Here is a 22,487-nt window from a genome sequence, read left to right on the forward strand (position 1 = left end):
AAATTACAGCACTGTTAGAGAGAGAGCAGTACAGTTGTCCTAATGCACAGAATGACTGCAGCTGGGGGCTTGCATGCAGAGTTAGCCAGTGTCTGGGATGGAAGTGACAAAGTGGTGAAGTGACTTGCCCTAGGTCACATGGCAGTTCAACTGGGAACTGGGCAAAGCTGGGAAACCCTGACCTCCTCACTATCAGTTGAGTGCCCCAATCCTGGACCACTCTGCAGAAGATCTGTTTGGTATGAGCTCCGATTCCAGAAATTGAGTGTTCCATCATCTTTTGCAAACAATCACTGATGAACTGAGGGAGCTTGTCTTGGCCCCAGTAACACATGATCTGAACTGGAAATGTAATGGACCTTGTTATACTTGCTAAAAAGTGTGTGTTGGTGCAGTGTTTAGGGAGGGACTACAAGTAGTTTAGAGGTGCTTTCTGGCCATACCTTGGATGCCTTTAATTAGATTTCTAGCTCATCATAAGAGGATTGTCACGAATGAGGTTTAGGGGTTACATTTAGTGGGAAACACGTTCTATCGTAATTGCTTTGGTAAATAACCTAAATGAAAGCAGCGACACTGACTTACAATTCCTGTCATCATTTTTCTGCTCACTAAACAAATACTATGCTATGGTCTCATCGTTGCTGAGTGATGTTTAATGCTGCTTAATTTTTGTATGGCCAGGAAAACTATTTGAAAAATGCAAATATCCTACCACTAATGCATATGTGAGGTTAAAAAGATTTGATCATTACCCAGATGTTAATCCTGGCTCAGCAGCACTGAATGTTAAATACACTTTTTTTTTTTTTAATTTGGAATGTTCCTCCCTATGCAGGGGCTACGATGACCCTGCTGAGTCAGAGATGGTTGATGAGAGGATCCCTTACCTTCATGGTGGCTACGCAGCACCATTAGCACAGCCAGAGAGAGGGAGCATGGCCAGCATCGAACGCCTGGGCAAGCGTTCCCCCTCCATTGACAGCATCCGCAAAGACCCCAGGTGGCGGGACCCTGACCTCCCTGAAGTGATTGCCATGCTCAGTCACCCCATCGATCCAGTCAAGTCCAACGCGGCAGCATACTTGCAGCACCTGTGCTATGAGAACGATAAAATAAAAAAGGATGTGAGGCATCTGAAAGGGATTCCCATCTTGGTGGGTCTGCTAGATCACCCAAAGCCAGAAGTTCATCGCAAAGCTTGTGGGGCTCTCAGAAACATCTCTTACGGGAAGGATAATGAGAACAAGGTGGCTATAAAGAACTGCGATGGGATCCCGGCACTGATCAGGTTATTGCGGAAGACAAACGACATGGAAGTCAGAGAGCTCATTACAGGTCAGTGTCTGTATTTTTTCAGGGGAAGACTTTATTGGTTTCGGGAACAAGAATTTTTGAAGGTGACAAGATTGTCTAAGAGTTATGAACCACTGGCTGCAGTCCTTTGTCTAAGGGCATATCTATATGATGAGTTAGTGTGCAGCGTGCAGCATGTGGGGGTGTAAATCTATGGCACTGCAGCAGGCTGTGCACTGTGTGGACCCCGCTGCTGGGCTCTAAAAGTTCAAAGTACACTAGGGAACTCTACACCATATAAGTCTAGGTTTGTGGGTGCGTTGTGCCCTCCAGGATGTTAGAGGGAAGACAAGCCCTAAGAGGGCTACATATATGTAACACATCAAGTCCGTTCACTCCAGCAAGCCTAGCTGGAGTGAGAGCAACAACACGAGTTACACAGAGTGATTGGATTAGCAGCACAGAGTGAGTTGCATCCCCACTGCATTACTAGTTACAGCATCAAGAGCCCTAAGAGCACCACTTAACTCAAACTAGAGATTTGTGTGTGTAACTGGGAGTCGGGTTATGGGCAAAACTCAAGTTTTGTGCTGTGACGATATGCCCTTAGGCACCTGGTGTTATGAGCCCACTGGATGCTGCTGCATTAAGTGTGTCATAGTGTAACTGCGAGCACCTATCTATTCAGGGGAAAAACGAAGGTGCTGTGAATGTGTGGTGAGGTTGTGTGGCTAACACTGAAGGCTGGAAAATGTTCGGATTGATAGGCACAGGGGCTGCTGCTGAGACAGTTTTGGGAGGGGGAAATGTTCATTATAAGATCAGAAAAGGAGGCACTATTGGGGTTTTTTGGGTTTAACTGCTGGTATATTCTTTAACTGCTGGTATATTCTTAGCAGTGATTTTTTTTTTCAATTATTTGTGACTCCATTATTCAACCAGCTTTTGTTTGAACTTAGCCTTGGACATACTCCAAAATGAGTAGTGAATTACATGCCAGGTTTCAAAGTTCAGTCATTGAGTTATATATGTGGAGGAGTGGGAAAGTGTATCCACAACTCTTTACATTGTGGAGAAATATTCTTCTTCAGCCTCCCATAACTCAAAAGCAGGAACATAGATTTCCCCCTCTTTGGAGAGTCGGGTGGGGGAGGAGGAGGAATGACAATTAGATGGACACCAGATGGAGGATTTTCTCCAAAAATACAGTTTTTCAGAAAGTTCTGAGCATGTGAAAATAGGCCTGTATGGCTGAAATGTTTAGCTACCTTATCTGTATTGGGAATTGCCAAGCAAATTCAATTGTAAATGTGGCATAATACATTTGATGCTATAATCACTGCAGAACTCATGGCAACTCTCCAGGCTTTTGCCAGTCATCGTCCTTTAAGATGGATATTGGTACTGAAATGCTTGTCCTACCTTGAGCATTTTTAAAGCAAACTGGGCCTAACCATGCAATCCACAAACTAGTTTCCCTCCTTTCCCCTCATCTTTCTCCATAGAGCTAGGAAAGGGGAGCCTTTTGCCAAAGTATTTGATTCAGCAGGATGGCTGACTTTTTGCATTTTGTCCTTTTTAAAAAAATTAAATAAATTGTGGATAAGTAAAATGCATTTCTCTGCAGTTCTGGTTTGTTCAAAACTCATTTCCAGAGGTCTGCCAAGGAATACATTTATTTCGTCAGATTCAAAAAAGAAAAAGCTAGTCTATAATTTACTCTGGAGGAACATCATTATAATGTTCAGTGGTAATCAGTCATCGCAGAGATGGCGAAAACAAACTGGAGTTTGCCCCCTTTCCCTCTGAATGGTGTTTGCTTTGAATCCCGACTGATGAATTAATTTCACAGTATAAGTATGTGCTATTTGATCCTATCGCAGCAGTAAAATTAGTAATTTTGCTCTGCGTCCTTATGTAGGTATAGTTCCTGCTTGCTATTTTAAGCTGTTTTTCTCTACAGAGAAACCCTAGGAATGTTAAAGATATTAACCAAAACAGATGTCCAGAAACAGATGATGATGATGATGGTTCTTTAATCTCCATCTATGTGAGAGTGAGTTTAATTCTACTCTTAAAGCAATAGTGTCAGGACAGGGTGTTAAACGTTCAAGCAGTAATGTAGAAGGGAACAGAGTTCCAACAACATTTGTGTGGGCTGAGGCTGGTGGAATCACAGCTGATGTTCAGACTCATCGGAGAGAATGAACTGCTCACCAAAAAGGAATTCCGAGGGATGAGACCAGGGAGAAATAGGAGTCAAATCTTCAAAACAATACAAGAAGCGCATTCAGCCAATGCTACTGCAAAGACTGCATGCTATGCGGTGTTCCATACACTGGTTATAGTTCTGGAGCTCTCATGATAAGTTGACTTTTATATCAGGATACCTTCCCACTGCAGTGGATCAGAGTATCTGTTTGCCATGAGTGCGTTTGATTCTGTCTGGAATGAAACCTCTGAGAACTTTTGCCACTATACAGAAGTTTGTTCGGGTTCAGATGGAAGTAAAGAAGAATAAGCTTAATTGCTTCTTTTAAAAGGCTGCAACTTCAAACCAGTTGTTATATGTTACCTAGACTGATTGCAGTAATGATTGCTATTCAGATCTGAATTGTGGCCAGCCATTAATTGGTCATTCTAGGTGTGGTTGTATTCTAAAATAGGGCTGAGATTTCCAAAGGGTCTAAGTGAGTTATGCTCCTAAATCCCATTGCAATTTGGGCACCTGACTCTCTTAGCTCTTCTAAAACCAAAACCAAAATGCAGCCTAGATGTATATATCAATATATATCCTAGGATACTAACTCTGAAAGGACACAGGTTAAACAATCATTGGGTGCATCTACATGGCACCACGAAAAAACCAAACAAACAACCCCCTCTCCCCCCACCTGTGGTGGTGAGTCTGATTGCTTGGGTCAACTGAGTTGGGCTCGTGTTGTGGATTCAGGCTGGAGCCTGTGCGCTGAGATCTGGCAAGTGGGGAGGGTCTGAGAGCCCAGGCTCCAGCCTGAGTCTGAACATCTACACTGGTATTTTTAGCCCTGCAGTGCAAGCCCTGCAAGCTGAAGTCAGTTGACCCTGGCAGTGAGACTTGCTGCTGGGGCGAGAGCAGGTTGCTGGGTAGACATTACTCATAGTATCACTCAGCAGTCTACAGTCGGGTTTCAGTATTTTGATATCACACTACTGCTAAATTAGGTAAGTCTATGTAGCTTTTCCCGTCTGGTGGTATCACTCTCCTCAGAACTGAAAGCTTCTTGTTGCTAGACATCATAGCTCTTGTACACAGAACTTCTGGTAAATCTGAGAATGATGTTAGAGCATGAGGCCCTGCATGTCAGGCCTGTTAGGCATTTGAAAAGTACCTACCAATCCCCAAAGATATAGTCATGCTGTATCTTCCAGCTCTCTCTCTTTTTAAATCTAAGGTTGCACAAACAGCCTGTACCTATTGTACTGCAGAAATCTCAGTTTATTAAGGCTTTCACAGCTACACCATGAATTGAGCTGCAATCAGAAATGCTTCTTTGTGGAGCTCTTCCTTGAATCAGTCCGCAGTTATCCTCCTGGGACTGTGCAAAGCTAACCATTCAATGGATCATTTTCTGACTTCAGAAATAAGAGCTGAGCTGGTAAAGAGAAATTTTGCTCTGATTGGGAAAGCTGCAAAGGTTTTTATCTTGAACGATAAGGTTTGATGTGGAACAAATGTTCCCATCAGATATGCAAGACAGAAATTCTATTACACTCTTTTTTGACAAGCAGTCAGAAGTTAGTAGCTTTAATGAATTTTTCATTCTTTGCGTGCTCATTGAAATGTAATTTTGTTGTTTAATAACACTGCATGATATTGTAAGTGGTGCAGAACATTATTCTCCTGACACTCCGTATTGGCAAATTGGGTTTAATTGAAAAATGATTGACCATAAATGTTCTAAGGACAAAATCTTTTGATCTAATAATGTTCTATGTAGAAACTTGCTGTTTGATGCAGCCCATCAGAAACCATTTCTTGTGGACATTTAATGTATGATAGAAGCCTAGCAGTTAGCCAGAATTCATTTCAGCGGGCGTTAACTCTTTTTGGAAGTCCACTAATATGAGCAGCATATTTTCTAATTACGGGTGAATTTACTCCTTTTTTCTGTTTGGGAAACCTGTCAAAAGTGTGTAGATTTCATGGCGCGCTCTGTAACCCACTAATTCATCTTTGGGACCTGTGTTTGGCCTCTTTCAACTTGGGATGCACAACTCCCATCACCAGAGCTCAATTTAAAAGAAAAAGGAAAAAAACTGCATATATAATATGATACATGTCAGACAGATGACTCCAAGATCAACTTACATCAAGAGCACCCAGCGAATATATGCAATTTATTTTAGATGATAAATGATTCAGTGTGCTGCATAGATGAAAGAGTAAACAGGTTTTTGGTTTGTTTTAATTTAATACTAACACTGGATTCTGCAACTAAGCAGAGTTTTTAAAAAAAAAAAGATTCTGTTTGGATTTCAAAAGATGTCAGCATGTCTATGGTTGACACACTTTCTTTAAACCTGCCAGTCATAGGCAGCTGCTAGAAGGTGGGGCCCACAGCATTTGGAACTGTGGGCTTAATTGCTTTTAGATGCTGTGAAGTGAGGATTTGCAAAAACAGTTATAGCTTCTGTTTTCTTTGTTACAATTTGTATCAACCAAACTATTTAAAAAAGAGGACCTTGTTGCTTCTGCCTATGCTTGATGCCTTGAGTAGCCTGAAACCTGCATGTATATTCAAGCTAGCTCTTCTGAATGAAAGAAAAAATGATTATCTTCTGCAAGGCAATATTATATCTTCTTATTTAAACCCTAAAATATATGCCAGCCACTGATCAATGCTCAAAAAGGCAAATTCTTTTAGTAATGGCACATGGAAAACGTTGATGGATGAATTTGTCTTGCAGTTATTGTTTTAATGACTTGATTTATCTTTAGGGTAATTTTAATGAATTGATAAATTGACAGGAGTTTTTAAACTAACTTTTATTAGATAACATGTTAATTATGCTAATAAATGCAGTGAATAACTTTTAAGGGCAGAGGTCAAATTACCGTGATGTTAATCTTTGTCTCTTTGTTCTCACGCAGGGTTAATGTCCAATTTAAAAAAAAAATGTAGAGTGAATTTAGTTGTTAGGGATTAAAATCACGGCTGCCACCATGAGAACCTTTTCCTCGGCTTGGTACCCCAAGACACTGGAGGGCTGCTGGGATGTAAAGTTTCTGATGTAATCCCCTTCTTGATTCGCACCTTTTGGAAAGAAGAGAGTTTTTTGTTCTGTTTATTATCTCTCTCTCTTCCCTACATGGCCAGCCGTGAATCTAAATCCTTCCCACGTCCTCAGATGTTGCATAGGGAATGACCAAGGCTCTGCCTATCCTGGACCACTCTTTGCATATCTTCTAAGTTTTCCCTCTCTGAGTACTGTTTGACAGAAGGATTATTTTGATCTATCTCCCCCATATAGCCAGCTACTGGAGCCTTGTAATTTATTTCTTTTGAACATCTTAAAGATCCTACTTGCATATTTTGGGTATAATATGGGGTATCTTTTTGTCTCTCTCTTTATAGTTCAGCGATGCCTCCTTTGGAGCATAGAGAGGGGCTGTACAGTTGAGGGGGAAATGGAAAACCTCGCAATCATAGTTGCATCCCTGAGTCCAAAAGGGACAGAGGAAATAGAGGGTAGGGGAAGGTTCTCTTTGATGTCAAGTTGTTGTCTTGCAACTCCTACAAGGAGCAGCTGTTTGGCTGCCCAAGAGGGCATTTGTTTTTAAGGTCTTGTTTAGCGTTTTATAGGCAACTTTTTCTTTAGAAACTATTGGTGAAGGTGCCCATAAGTACCTTTTCTCATGCGAGTAGTCCCACTGTTGGTTTAAATGGGAGAACTGGTATGAGTGAAGTTGTTCACATACTACATGTTTGTTGGACTGGACTTTCTTTTTGTGGCCATTCTCTGCAATCCAGATGTGATTCTCTTGAATACGTATAGGATTTAGTGTGTTCAGAAATAGCTACCAGTAACTGACAACACAGAAGAAATCTGGAGATAATATCCTTGTTTTTCAGACCTAGGGCATATTAAAATCTATACACAGATGTCTTCAAGGTGGTACCCAAGCACTGGAGAATTTTGCAAAAACCTCTAATAAAGGTCGGTTGGTTTGTCTGAGGTCTGAGAAGGGAGTTAAACTTTTTGATAAGTTTTTTTTTTTGTTTTGTTTTTTTTTTTGTTCTTGTTCTGTGTTGAATTCTATTGCTAAATTGGGACCATCCTGTCCTAATTCCAATATTAGGAAGATTTCCGATTTCTTTCAGATTTTTAAAATATTTCCCTAGTTGATTCTTCTCTAGTCTAATGAAATGAAATTATTTACTTTAGAAGCATTGTAGTGTACTGTATTCAGTGTACTGTTAGTTGTCTGGGGCAGGTAAAGAGCGGAAACATCCTGTTTCAGAGGAAAAAAGTTTTGTGAATCTCTAACAATGAAACCACTCAAACTTTATTCAGAATGTGTCTGTGGCCTACCAAGCTTTCGTATATTGGCGCTTTCCAAACTCAGAATGATTGATTTAAAGATGTTTTTTAAATCTCAACATGCTTTTTAATTGATGTTTTACTAGGTCAGGTGAACAACTATAGGCGAGAAGAAATATAGGAACCATAGGAATGGTCCTACTGCATCACACCAGTGATCCATCTCTTCTAGTGTCCTGGTTCTGCTAGTTGCAAGTACCAGGTGCTTCCGAGGAAAGTATAAGAAACAGTTATGCAATAAAGGTGCCAACAGAAATAGTTTGTAGGCACCACAGGAAGTACTGCCCACAAGACCCAGAGTGAGAGTACCCTGCAGCCCTCTGATTAGCCATGTGCCCCACTTAACTCCAGGAAGTTGTTTGGGCAACCATACAGATATTGGCCTGCTGCAACGCCGGACTTTACCTTGTCTCCTGATTTCTGGTCTCTGACTCCATCCTGACTTAGACCCCGACTCCTGCCACCTGATTCTAGGCTTGTACTGCCTCTGATCTCTGGTCTTCAACCCTGGCCTGACTCTTGTTTACAGGACCTGGCCTTGTGATTCCTCCAACTCCTGCCCAGTGACTCCCATTCCCAGTGGGCAGACCTAAGCCCAGCTGTGACCGCTTGGCAAGACCACCCATTCTCCAGATCTTTACAAAGTTTTTTTTTCCTCAACCCCCCATTCATACTGTAAGCGCATATTATAAGGACATTGGTAGTCCCATTGAAGTCAGTGGGGCTACTCGCAATCCAGCAAAGCATGAGAATAAAGAATGGTTAACTTGTTATATCAAAGGATTTGATATGATTTTAATGACAACTTATTGAACAATTCTGTATCACCTGATTATAAATATTTTAAATTGATTACATAGTTGATTTTGCTTTCTTTACAATGTATCTGTGTAAGCTGAAGTAGAAGAAAATTAGTATTGAATTTTTTTTGGTTTTGTTTTTTTTTTCAGAATTGAGTGGAGATAGAGCTGCTTTTTTTTCTTTCTCGGTTTCCTTTTTATCTTAACTCCCAGGGTGTTGAGCAGATTCTGTAACAATGAGGATATGTTTGTTTAATATATAAAATGGTAACAATGGAAAGCTAATTTACATTTGTCATTTATCTTATTTAAGTGCTAAATAAAATAACTTCCAAAAAGCACACACAACTTGTATTGTGCTGTGTATGTAGAGTAAGTGTAGTGTGCCAAGTAAATATTATTAATGTATGAAAAAATTAATGTATGAAAAAAAGAGAGAGATTAAAGTAAAGAAAGATGGGTGTTAACATCTGACGTAAATTCTTTTGTTTACTACTGGATTTGTTTAATAATTAATGTGTTCAATTACATCTAAACAGATGCCTGGGTTTTGTAAATGCCACTTTGAGTCGGAGGCATCATAAAGTGTCAGTCTTAAAACTCTGTTAGTTGTCAGTCTGCTGGGTTATAATTGCCACCCGCTACTGGTAGTGGAGATAAAATTCTCTTTCCAATCTAGTATGTAATATGACCCTATATGGATCACACTCTATTAAAATAGGACAGAAGACATTTGCCATCTCGTGTTTTTTTTTCAATGAAAGCGTGAGCATTAAGCTTTCATTCCAGCCTACATCAGGGAGGATTCAGTATTACAACTTTATTTTTCTGTTTGTTTACGGACAGGTGTAGCGGGCTTGGTCCTCCTTGCACATACACCAGTTTTGCACTGGTAGGACTCACTGACTTCAGTGACATTACTCCTGATTAACACCAGTATACCTGGCATAATTGGGTCCAGTGAGTCAATATCTGGTAGATAGCTTAAAAAGGAGTTTTGGAAGAAGAAAATTGCAGGCATTGTAACCATGAAACTTTAAGAGATTGATGTGTGACTGAAACAAAAGTCCTGACATGACCATATATTGTTCCGTATGATTTTTTTAAACATGAAGTGTTTAAAGACAAATATCTGCAGTTAAGTTGTTAGTTTGCAAAAATGTGTAGACCTGATTATGCACGTTGGATGCATATTAACGGTACATATTATTAGGAAAGGGTCTCTGGATATTTAGGAAAGTGTCTATTATTTTTCCATTAAGTCCTTGCAAAAATCTCCTACATCTAGTCCTTGCAAAAAAAAAATCTTTGCAAAAAAAATCCTTGCAAAAATCTCCTACATCTACTACATCTAGTAGGGTTTTTACCAGGATAACTGTTGGCAAAAAAACCACACCCCTAATTTACATAGCTACATTGTTAAAACTTTTAAGTGTAGACTAGACTTGCCCTAAGATATTTTGCATTGTTTATCATGTACAACCTTCATTTGTGACTCCCGCTGCTTTGATTTGGTATTCACCTTCTTTCTACAGCTGTGATTTCAAAATCAAGGTGAGGTGGTAAGACAAAGAGGGTTGTGGGTACTCAGTCTCCCCTAGGAATAATGCCCTCACTGCATCATATGTGCCTGTGACATAGTGAATAATGTGAAAGTAAATATGGAATGGAAAAAGTCTGGGGTGAAATTCAACTCTGTTTAGAGAGTTGACATCAGGGCTATGTGCCCCTTAAATCCAGTTGAAGCCCTATTTTGAGGTTTTATGTGCTGCCTTGGCCTTGCATTGCCCTCTGCACTGGGGTGGGTTTTTTTGGTCATAAGTAGATTTGCAAGTTTAATTATATTAACACTTTTTGTTTATGAATACTATCATATTGAATCTTTATACTTTATGTAGATGATTAATGAACACATACCGTATGTCTCCTGTATATTATATGGCCCAGCAGTTTCAGCCCTCTACCTGTTTTAAATATAACTGCGTTTAAAAAGGTGGTATAGCTTTCTATTTTGATAACTGCTGAGTGAGTCCTAACCATGTGGTTATATTGGATTCTCAGAAATGTTGTCACGTGAGTAATTTCCTCTGTTCATATTGTTTTATAATTTAATCTTTTGGAAATGTTAGTCTGGATGAGCAGTACCCCTAAACTACTCTAACTTGGGTAATAACCATTGTTTCTATCGAAGGCACTCTTTGGAACTTATCATCCTATGAGCCCCTGAAGATGGTGATCATTAACCATGGCCTTCAGACACTGACAAATGAGGTGATTATCCCCCATTCCGGATGGGAGAGCGAGCCGAATGAGGACTCTAAGCCTCGGGATGCTGAATGGACCACGGTCTTCAAGAACACATCTGGCTGCTTGCGGTAAGATGGGAGCATGGATTGTGCTTCTGTTCTTCTTAGCATCTTAACATGCATTTAAAAAAGTGGTTTATTTACCCTGACTTTGAAATCAAATGTCCTGCCTCTCTTTTTACATAGGTGCACTTAGGCGCTCAGTGTGGCACTATAGGACGCTCTCATTTTGCCACAGATTCTCTTATACGAGAGCCTTGTAAGTGCTGACGTTCCAGGCGCATTTGTGAGTGGTTGGCCATTTGTGTAAGATGGAACATTTTAAATATATATATAGCCTTTCCCTTAGTTGGGGCAGTGCTTAAAGAATGGTGATTTTCCTGAGTTGTATCCCAAGAAGAAAATGTGCCATTGTAAGCATAGTTGTAGGTGCTAGGAATCCAGCTTTAATCAGGTGTGCTGGGATCAGTAGGCTGATTCTGGTCATTTGTCGAGTCCTTTTCCTTAGCTGCCCATTTGAGGGGGTTTTTATGCAAGTTTTCTGAATGATTCAGTTCTTTGATGCTCTTCTTGCACAAGTGGACTTTTATTCCCAACTGGTGAGGGAATGCATAATATCAGTGTTAGCTCTTTTTTATTGATATAAGCTAAATCTAGAAGACTTCTGATTCAGATTTATCTGCAAACACCCCAGGTGAAGATATTGCCTAACTTGATTTCAAATTGCAGTGAGTGAGGAGCTATAGGATATATATTCTGAACCTGTCAGAGATGCACATTCAATGTAATTCACAGGTATTAGCTTTAGATACAATTTGCCTGCTGAGCATTAAAGAACCAGTTTCCAGTGTTCCCAGTAAAAAAGACCTTTGATTACGTGGTATTTGCATTTCTTAAATCATCCACAACTGGACAATGCGTGTTAGAACACAGGGTCTGAAAGAGCCCTCGGCACAGCCTGTGAAGACCTAAGGTACCGACATTCTGTATAGAGTGACTGACTTTCATTTTGATGTTTTTCCTTGAGGTTTTTGTAAATAGTCTATAAGATTATACACTGTTAAATTCTTCAATGTTATGGTGAGATCTAATAGTTCAAACAAAACTAATCAAGATTCCGTATTGTACCTTCTGCTGCACTGAAGTGTACTTCTGTCACATTTCTACTGATTAATTTATCTTCAAAAAGTTGCTTCGTTTCCGTTCCTTGGGCTTGCGGGCTCTAAATTGCACTGGCTAGTCCCATGAGTAACTTCATGAATGTAGAAAGTAATGAAAAATGTTCTGAAAGGGCCCATTACTGAACTTATTTGCAGTCCCACTGGAAATGGAGGTCCTTTGAGCAGGATCCAGAGATCATAATTTTTCCTTAGCAGTGCCTCCCTTTCTAATGGTTTTGCTAGAAGAAATTAGTTATGGTGAGGATAAAAGGATTAACTGAACAAGTATGAGATTCTCTGATTGCAGACAAAAAACTGATCGTTAATAGATTAACCTGATCCATGTCATGAATTTTCTATTAGCACCTGCAATGCTCTGATCTACTTGAACTTCTGCATTCCAAGTGTGGTTTTTGGTTTTTAAATTAAGATGCTGCTTTTGGAGGGAAAAAAAACAAGAATTTTATTTACAGGACCCAGCTTTCTTCAGCATAATGAACATGGGCATACAGAGCTAGTGTAGTGTTAAGATCTGCTAGCTGCAGAATTTCACCTCACTTTTTAGATAACTGAAGTGGTCCTGTTTTAAGAAGCTACTTGAATTGCATTGTGATGGAACTCGGTAATAAACATGTGTTGCCTACTGCTAGAGCTGCGCATGAAAACGTGTTGCAATCCTCATGTCTATAGTCATTCTTTATCGCTATTGTGTAGGTGGGTGGGAGGTAATATCTGTCTATCCTTTTTCTTAATTCAGAGAGAGCTAGTCTTTGAGAATGCTGAGTATGTGATCCAGAGAATTTGTTCAGGTAAATGGGGAAAAATCTGCAACAAAGAAGGCAATTTATCAATCTTTTGTTTTATAAAATTGGTATTGGAATGAATAGCCATTGTGCGGAGAGAGAATTATTGTGATAATATAAGCATTTGTATCCCATTGCCATCAGGAGGCATTAAAGGAGTGGCTGGATGATCCATACATAGAGCAAAGGATTGGGTGTAAGAAGACGTGGGCTCTTTCCAGGCTCTGGGGTTCCCCTTCTGTATTATGTGGTTAATGATACCTATCTTCTGTAAAGTGCTATGAGATCTATGGGTGTAAAGGGCTATATAAGAGCAGAGTGTTGGAAATCTGTTGGAATCTATAATAAAACTCTCTGCAGCTCATCATTAAATGTATCACCAACATAAGATGGCTAACGCCAGCAATAAATTGTGATGTTTTAGCTGGCTTACGCTGCAGCCATCTGTTTGACATCCATGTTAAAACCCCTTTGCCCGCTCTTCTGTTGACACAGCAGTCGGTCATAGAAATTCAATTTTTGGTGAATAGAGCTAATTACAAACTGTGACACATGTTTACCATTTGCAAAAATACATGATGTGATTTGTACTTCGGCGTTTATTCCTCTTGATCATTTGCCAAGCCCACCTTGTCTTCTCTGCAGGTGATTCTGAAGGGAACACTGCACTGCTCTCTGAATGAAGTAACTGAGAAATGAGCAACTATTTTGACAGAGCTTTTAAAAGTAATTAAGATCACTTGGGCTCAGCAGTGCCAGTGCACAGCATGCGTATTACACATGCACAGCTGCTTTTATTTCAGTATTTTTCAGGAGTGTTAATGAAATTTACCAACAAGTGTGGGTGGCTTTGCATCAAACTCCTTGCTTCACTATGTGAATTGCTGCTATGTTAGTCCATGCTTTTCCTGATGTTATTTACCTTGCACTGATCCACAGATGGAGAGACTGGGGGATTGGTGATATTAGCAGTGATATTGTGCATGATATGTGCATTGTGTGAGGGAAGGAAGGATGCTGTGGTTGAATACCAGTGTTTAGACTAGAGCTAGTGTCTCAGCTGTCACTGTGATTCCACTGCTGGAGCTGCTTTTTATTTAGGCCTTGCAGCACATGCTATCTACTTCTTCTAACCTTGTAAAGTTTAAAAACAAAACAAACCAAGATAAGGAGCCTTACGGTTTAGTGCTCGACCTCCCATTCACCAAGCTGGCAGAAATGCTTAAATTAAGCTTGATGTTAGTGTTAGCCATGACTGCTGTAACTGCTGAATCTAAGTCAGGGTTTAAGAAAACCCAAATGGTGGTGCTAAGAAACACGGGATGTGATAACTGGCAACTTGAGACCAGCAAGAACACACAATTCCTGGACAGCTTGTAACCAGATGAAACACTACTCTGAGCTGCCAGGGAATACTCAGGTTCCTGAAATGCCAAGTAGGGACCAGAGGAAGACAGGGCTTCCTATCAACACTTTGGTTGACTTTAGAAACAGATATTTTGTGTTTTAGGGGGCCGCTTTTACATTCATGGGGCAAGTTCATATGTTTGTATCCCAACATTAGAATGAAATATGAAAAACATGTTCTATGCCTCACCTTAATTCTAGCCACTCTATCTTCACTCTGTATGCAACCTGCCAACAGTTATGTCTTCAAATGTCAAGAAGGAAAACCTCAGATTTCATTCTGTTAATGCAAAACTTGACAGTTTACAACACTGTGGCCAGTAACTGGGGTTGTTGCATGCCGCCTATTTCACCAGGAAACTATGTCAAATATTAATGTATTTGTGGAGATGATCCTGATTTTTCAATTCCGTTTTGTTAATCTTCCTCCTGGTCCAGGGAATGATAATGGCCCCTTCCCTTGTCAAGCTTCACTTATTGGATCAGATTCAATATTTGATTCCTGAGAGAGGGATGATCATCATCTGACAGATCAGAATAGTCATAAGCCTTTAGATGCTAATCAGGAAGTTGCATGAAATTTGGTAGTTCCCCTTCTCTCTCAACATGGCCACCAGGATAAGGGAATGTTGAAAATCTGGGAATGCAAGATGTGCTTAACTTTTTTCCAGGAGTGTTTTTGCTGGACCTTGGACCTTCAGAGGCTGTATCTCAGTTTTAAGGAATTTGAGTTTACATAGCGTTAGACTTTGGGATGTTGTTTCCATTTTGTCAGTGTATATTTGGAAAACCCAAGGTGATCCCATAAGTAGTCTGAACCAAGTCCCAATGATCTGAGCAACACTCCTTATTGAGAAGGTTCTATTATAGGGGATAGCAATCTATTAAAGTGCTGTTTGTGAATGAGTATCTCCAGCTTTCTTAAACATACTTGATGATCTGAGCTGTAGAACACCGAAATATAATCACCAGCCCATTGCAAGCCTCCCTCTTTGAGCCACATCAGCCTGATTTGCTCATAAACCAGCAAACCACTGATCTGTTGCTGTCCTTTTCCTAGCTGCAATAAGCAATGTACAACTCTCCTCCCCAAAAACGGTGTTCTGAAACTATTCTGATATATGGGGCTGGAGAAGGGAACTTGCCAATAGAACCAGTAATAAACACAGATGGTTCTCTTATTTCATTTGGTGTGCAAATTTGATGTCCTCAAACTGATTTTATTCTTTTAGGAGTGTGGAAAAGGAGATGTCTCTTAATTATTGTCTGTCTCTCTATTATTTAATTCCTTCCTGGTTTTCTAATCCAGAAACATTTGCTTTTAAACTATACTATAATCCAGTTTAAATAATGTTCTGACTTGACATATCTTAAAAAGGCCATTTAGCAATCCTTCCTTCAGCTTTGACTAAGACATTAAGGCTCATTAGTGGAAGGGTACACTTAATGGGATCATTCCATAAGAGAGATGAAATTTAGGTTAACCTGCACTCGTTAACTCAGTGACAGAGACCTTCCATGTTTGTGCTGAATTGTTTCTCTTTGGCTTGTTCAGATAATTCACTGTTTGCTCTTGGTCAGGGATGAAAATGTGAGACCTTTCGGTCAAAGAATGCTGTCACAATCACTTCCTTTTCATTTCCTGTACAGTTATATATCATGGGTAGGGTTCTGTGGCCTGCCTTGTGCAGGAGGTCAGACTAGATGATCATATTGGTCCCTTCTGGTCTATGAGTCTGACACTGAGTCTTATAGAAACAATAAGGCTTTTAACGGCTTTAAAAATGTAATTAATACTGTGCTTAATTACCATTCCCCTCTATTAAAATAGCGTTCATTGCAGATGTTTTTTCAGTTTTGAAGGGAAAAAGAGTAAAATTTAGCTCCTAAATTGCTGATTTTATAGCATGGATCTTTTGTGCTAAACTGACCTGATGTCAACAAATATTTAAATTAGTTCACTTGCATAGTAAATAGATGAAAAGTGCTACTCTTCCAGGTTACCATCTGCAGCTTTTCCTGTTAATCCTTCTACTACATAGAGATTCCTGCTCCCAAACAGCCCCAGGATTCAAAGCCTGGCCATGGATGTACTAGTGCATAAAGAGAGACCCTGCCTACTTGCCATGCACCAAAAAATGAATTCTCTATAAAACAATCTTGCACAGATTGGCTGTTTGCCATGAAGTTATGGAGGGAGGATGGTCCAGTGGTTAAAACCCTAGCCTGGGCTGTAGAAGATCCAGGTTCAGTTCATGCTCCGCGACAAACATCCTATATGACGCTGGGCAAACCATGTCGTGTCTTTCTGCCTCAGTTCCACATCTGTAAAATGGGGATGAATAGGGAAATACTTTCTCACATTAAAGATTATGAGGCACTGGGATCCTATGGTGATGGGGGCTTTCTAAGTACCCAAAGCAGGTAAATGTTGACAGCCCCCTGCTTTGGAATCAAAACACACGGGAGAATATGGGAGTGTGTGTAAATAATACTCTAATCCGTGTACAGTGTTTCAGATGGTCCTGAGAAAAAGGGGACTCAGTGGAATGTCATAAATTCTGTATTGTGGCTATATTTTGTTCCAGGTGTATATTTAGTATGTGACAGTTTAACAGTCTTCCTCGAGAAGCCAAAACATGTTGTAGTACATGAAGATTGCCCAGCAGAATTAATTCATTACCATTTGGACCAACAAGTGCAAGAGTAGTAGTAATACAGAATACAATCTGTGAACCCTGTACCATTGCCTTAACCTTTTCCTATACTTCTTTTCTTGGTGTGGGGAACATTTTGAGCTACAAAGCTCTGTGGTGATGTCTAGTCTTCTGTAGAGGGGAGTGGGTCCAGCATGACCCTTTACAATGTGGACCTGAAGAAAAGCTCTGTTCAGAGATCACTAGTTACCAAGTCATGGTGGCACTAACTCTCCACCTGTTCAAAGGAAAAATCCTGCTCCAATTGTTCTGTTGGAAAAGTAACAAGCACCAGCCCCACTAAATGCGGAAGCCTGGTCTATACAAGTAATGTTGTATAATGAGGAGTTGGTATCAAGTGCTCAACTTAAGGTTTCCTGGGTGGGAATGCTAACATGTAGCCATTTTGGAAACTAGGCTGTAGTGTGTATTCTCCTATCCCTTTGAGATCCGCTCTGTAGCTTGGCTTTTGCTGCCGAGTGAAGGGCATGTTTTCACCAATGGCCAGATCTATAATGTGGCTGTCCTAATTAGTTATTCTATTACTTTATTTTTTTTCTGGGGGGGAGAGGAGGATTCTTCTAAGATCACATCATTTCTTTTACCCACCCACACCTACCTCTCTCTGGAGTTGGGCAGCACTGCAGCATTGGCCAACTAAGGGGATAGGTGCTAAACAGGGGTGACCAACCTGTGGCTCCAGAGGTACATGTGGCTCTTCAGAAGTTAATATGCGGCTCCTTGTATAGGCACCAACTCTGGGGCTGGAACTACAGGCGCCAACTTTCCAATATGCCCGGAGGTGCTCACTGCTCAACCCCTTGCTCTGTCACAGGCCCTGCTCCCACTCCACCCCTTCCTGCCCCCTCCCCTAAGCCTGCAGTGCCCTTGCTCCTCCCCCCCCAGCCTCCTGCACCCCACGAAACAGCTGATTGGGGGGTGCAGGGAAGGAGGGAAGGTGCTGATCAGCGGAGCTGCTGGTGAGTGGTAGGCACTGGGAGTGGGGCGGGGGAGCTGATGGCGCGGAGGACGCTGCTGATGTATTGTGGCTCTTTGGCAATGTACACTGGTAAATTCTGGCTCCTTCTCAGGCTCAGGTTGGCCACCCCATGCTAGAAAGTCACAGGAGGTTTGTCTTGCCAGAGGCTGAGCGTGCTGTGTTCCCACTCCTGGTGGTGGGGGACCATGCTCAGTCACCCAGATAGCCCCATTCTGTAACCTTTTCCAGAGCCTGATGTCTGTGAATGTTGAATTCCAAGGAAGAAAGGCAAAAAGCTATGTAAAAATGCACCAGTTATACCCTCTATGCCTATTAATAATGATTAATGTATATCTTTTCTCCAAAGAGAAGTGACTGGGAATTAGTTTTCAAGATGAATTACTTTCAAGCTTTATCTGTCTTCCGATACTGCAAGCATGATAATAAATACATAACAGTAGCATTATATTTCCCCTATCCACCCTCCCACCTACATGAGGCAGCATTGAACTCAGACTGACAGAAGTGGAAAGGCAACGAAGCGTAAATCTTGGATTGGAGAGAGCTGGTTGTATGAGCTTCTTCTAAATAGCTCTGTCTGGTGAAGGTAAGGGCATGGGAGGTGAGACTGGGGAGATCACTGCATACTGTCAAGGTGGTGTTGGCCTGCGTCAGGGGAACATCGAGTAATTTGCCTGTTGAAGCATGACAGGACAGAGAACGTATTTAGATGAAGGTTTTCAGATGCAGGCTTGCTTAAAATGACAGTGAATAAATAATTAAGCTTAAGTAAGTAGTCTACATTTTATACAGAGAAGCATCGTTCCATAACTCCCCTCTGAGGGCTAGGAAAGGGTCCAAGATGTCCCCCCACTCTGAAATGGGATCCTCTGACAAAGCCCTTTGGATGATCTTTCTCCATTTACTATGACAGCATATTTCAACTGGCATTCTTTTAACACAGGTAGACTGGACAGGGCCTCTTTCAAAACATAACATATTGCGTTACAGTCACACAGAAGAGTAGTGTCTGAGTGACACAAAGTGCCACTGAATTATTGTCTCCCACTGCCTCGTTGTCATCTCCTCATCTTCACACATGCTACTGATTGTGAGAGGCATTGGGTTAGTTGCATGACCTTGTGTCTCAGTCAGTGTAGTAGAAAATGGAGTTCAAAAAATATACATCAGACTTTGCTAAGAAGCAGGTACATTTTGAGCTGCACTTTCCTCAGGGAAATAATTTCAAAAAGTGAGAGAGATTGAATTGACGACATTAAAACAACTTTTCCAGGCAACTTTCTCTTTAGGGACAGCAAACACTGAACAAACTGGAAAGAGGGTGAGGTTTATCTGTAGAGTGCAGGTTCAAAAAATGACAGACTTCTAAGGAAGTGTAATAAAGAGGAGAGAGCGAAGGCAGTTTATTAATTAGCTTACTGATACTGTACAGGATCATAGCATATGGCGGTCCTGGGGCTTATATGATGAGTAGAGCATTTAATTCCTGCTAGTGAAGAGCTGTTAGAGTTCTGCCTGACAGTTCCTGATGTTTAGCTTGTAATATAAATAAATTATGCATAGATTTTAGTAGCAGAGACATAGCCTAGTTACATGCAACCTTAATGCTTTACAACCAAGTCTAAGGAATAAATTGAAGTTGTACACTTGCTTATTGCCTTCTGTCATTTCTTTAGGAAGGAATATAGGTCCCTTATCTCTTGGCTCTAAATGAAGGGAACTAGAAAATGTGTGTTACTATGTATGTTTGAAAAGTGAGTTCACAACAAAACTCACCAATACCTTTTGGAATGGGGTTGATGTAGAAAGGGGGCATAACTTGCATTATTCCGTACACCTAATGGATACAGAGGCATTCTGTTTTTACACAAAGTAATTCAGAGATTCTTTTCAGATGGTTGGACAAACAGAGCCTCTTACCTTTTCTCAGAGCAAAAAATGGAATAATAATTTTGAAGCTAAGCAGCCACCAGCCATTCCAGTATTCTCTTGCAGCATGTTTCAGAGCAGCTCAGTGTTACAGAAGAGCAAAACAAGGCTCTCAGAACTAGGTCATATTAAAAGTAACCAGCAAATATTTTACAAAAGAAGTAGTACATGTATTTTTATGTGCTGAATGCCACAAATAGCAACGGGCAAATCTCTCAGCTGCAACTGAACTTTGTCCAGCTATGCTGGAAGGACAGGAGGCAATGGATGTGGTTTAAATTAGGATGCAACTTTATCTGGAACATATGGGATCCCAGCAAATAAATTGTACAGTGCAGGTTGTCATCATTTCCAGAATCTTTTCCATATACATGGGTGGCTGCTATGAGCCCTTTCTCTTTCCAGTCCAGTCCCAGCCATCCTGCTGCTGCTGCAACCCTGCCACTCTCCCCTCATATGAGGGTTAAGGGGCCTAGAAAGGAGAGTGGTAAAGGAAGCATCCACTAAAATTGCTGAGGAAGGGGGTTCAAGGTGCCTACGTCTGGTATGGCAGGGAGTCAACCAATAAGTTTTATCAGATCACCTTATCCATTCCATAATAAGTATCTGCATTGCACATCTGCCACAAACTTTACATAAACTGTGACATTTATAGCCTAATCCACTTGCCCCATACCACCAGGTCCTAAACCCTCTTTGCCTTGGCCAATATGGCGGTGAGGGAAAAATTCTTTCCCAGACTCCAAGAAAAGGGGTGGCTAGCATAATGCCCAGACATGGTCATGATGAAACCCAGTCCTTTAACTGCTTCCGTGAGTGGGAAGATAGATGCCGCCAGGCCATTCACAGTGAAAAAGGGCTTTACAGGAACTACACAGGGCATAAATACCTCACCTCCTCTCTTCTGCTCTTCTGGGGGAGTGCCCCCCTCCCCTGGCTAGCTGTGCAGCGTCCTGCTCCTCCCCACTCACCACAGCTAATGTCTTTCTCCTTTTGCTCCCTTGCTGTGAGCTGGAGAGGATGACCTTAAAAGGACAATGATCCCTTTCTTTCCAGCCTGCTGGAGGAGGCGCCCATCAATTATGTTGATGAGGCAAGTACCCTTCTCTTCCGTCCAGCCGGCCATTGGCCCCATCGCTTAAGTCTGGGGATTGGTCCTGCTTTGAGCTGGGGGTTGGACTAGATGACCTCCTGAGGTCCCTTCCAACCCTAATATTCTATGACAACATTGTTAAACCATGCTGCTGGCTATTCCATCCTTGGTTATCACAAGGAGCTCCTTAAATCAAAGAACTGAAAGTGAGGAAGGCAACTGTGAGCTTTCTTGATTGTGTCTACACTATGTAGGTTTCTCCAGAGCACAGACTAAACTCCTTGTTACAGCACTTGGCTGTTATACAAACAGTATTTGACCAATTAAAAAACAATATCGATTTTTGAATAGATGAAAGGGCCTCTGCCACACGGGGCAGCCATTGCTGCTGAAGCTGTATTCTGTTGGGACTACCCCATGCAGTAAATTCTGCCCAGATCCATTCTCCACTCTAGATGGCTGTCTACTGCAAAGCTTCCCCCTTCAAGTAGACCTCCTGCTCTCACCCTTGGGCTTTGGTTTTCTAACCATCACCTGACTTCAGACTGCTCAGATCCTGACCTTACTGTCCTCTGCTAATATTAGGTAGCCTTCTTTAATATCAGTGACCTCTCTACAGCCAGCCAGCTTCCTTGTGTCATATGCCACCTCCTGCTGACTGACTCTGTCCTGCTCACCCTATCTGATACCAGGACCTCTTTTGCATCATAGGTTCCTTTTCACTTTCTTTTGGTTATTAGGATCCATATTCCCTGAATCTCAAAGTTTAAATTGCTTGGGATTCAGTGAGAAGTGAAATGTGGAATTGATCAGATCTCTGTCTGAAATTGAAAAAAAGGTTGGCTTGAAATGAGTTATGTGCTGAAGATAGCATTTGCCATTTGGGACATTCTGCAATAAAAGTACACAAAGAAATTCAGCACAATTTTCTACATGTGTTCTTAATAATTACAGGTCATCTTTGGCAAACATCTGACAGGATTGTGAACTGGGATTGAGTCTCAGAGCTGATGGGTGGGACAAACAGTACATTAAACCCAGCCTTGCAAAACAGTATGTGACAGGGTCAGGCCAGATGGGTACAGGAGAGTGATAGAAGGCAGATATTTTAGCCCCAGGTTAGGTAGGTCACCTTTCACTAGGTAAGGTAACAGGGAAGGTTCCAGAACAGTCAGGAACTTTCTGGAAACAATTAAGGCTGACAGGCTGATTAGAACACCTGCAGCCACTCAAGAAGCTGCTAGAATCAATTAAGGCAGGCTAATCAGGGCACCTGGGTTTAAAAAGGGAGCTCACTTCAGTTTGTGGTGTGCATGTGAGGGGCAGGGAGCAAGAGGCACAAGGAGCTGTGAGTGAGTGAGTGTACTGCTGGAGGACTGAGAAAGTACAAGCATTATCAGACCCCAGGAGGA

At 41.2% G+C, this 22,487-nt stretch overlaps 1 protein-coding gene across 15 annotated transcripts in view; it reads left to right on the forward strand.

Moving 5' to 3' along the window:
• Positions 1 to 22,487, forward strand: part of ARVCF (ARVCF delta catenin family member) — a 466,295-nt gene that overhangs the window by 349,871 nt on the left and 93,937 nt on the right. For all 15 annotated transcript variants that reach the window (XM_030583068.1, XM_030583067.1, XM_030583069.1 and 12 more), the window contains 2 exons: positions 839 to 1,338; positions 10,873 to 11,056. In XM_030583068.1, coding sequence (XP_030438928.1) covers positions 839 to 1,338; positions 10,873 to 11,056 — 684 coding nt within the window. The remainder of the gene's footprint in view (positions 1 to 838; positions 1,339 to 10,872; positions 11,057 to 22,487) is intronic.

Source organism: Gopherus evgoodei, chromosome 13 (genome assembly GCF_007399415.2).
Source record: "Gopherus evgoodei ecotype Sinaloan lineage chromosome 13, rGopEvg1_v1.p, whole genome shotgun sequence".
In the NCBI taxonomy this organism is placed as follows: domain Eukaryota; kingdom Metazoa; phylum Chordata; order Testudines; family Testudinidae; genus Gopherus; species Gopherus evgoodei.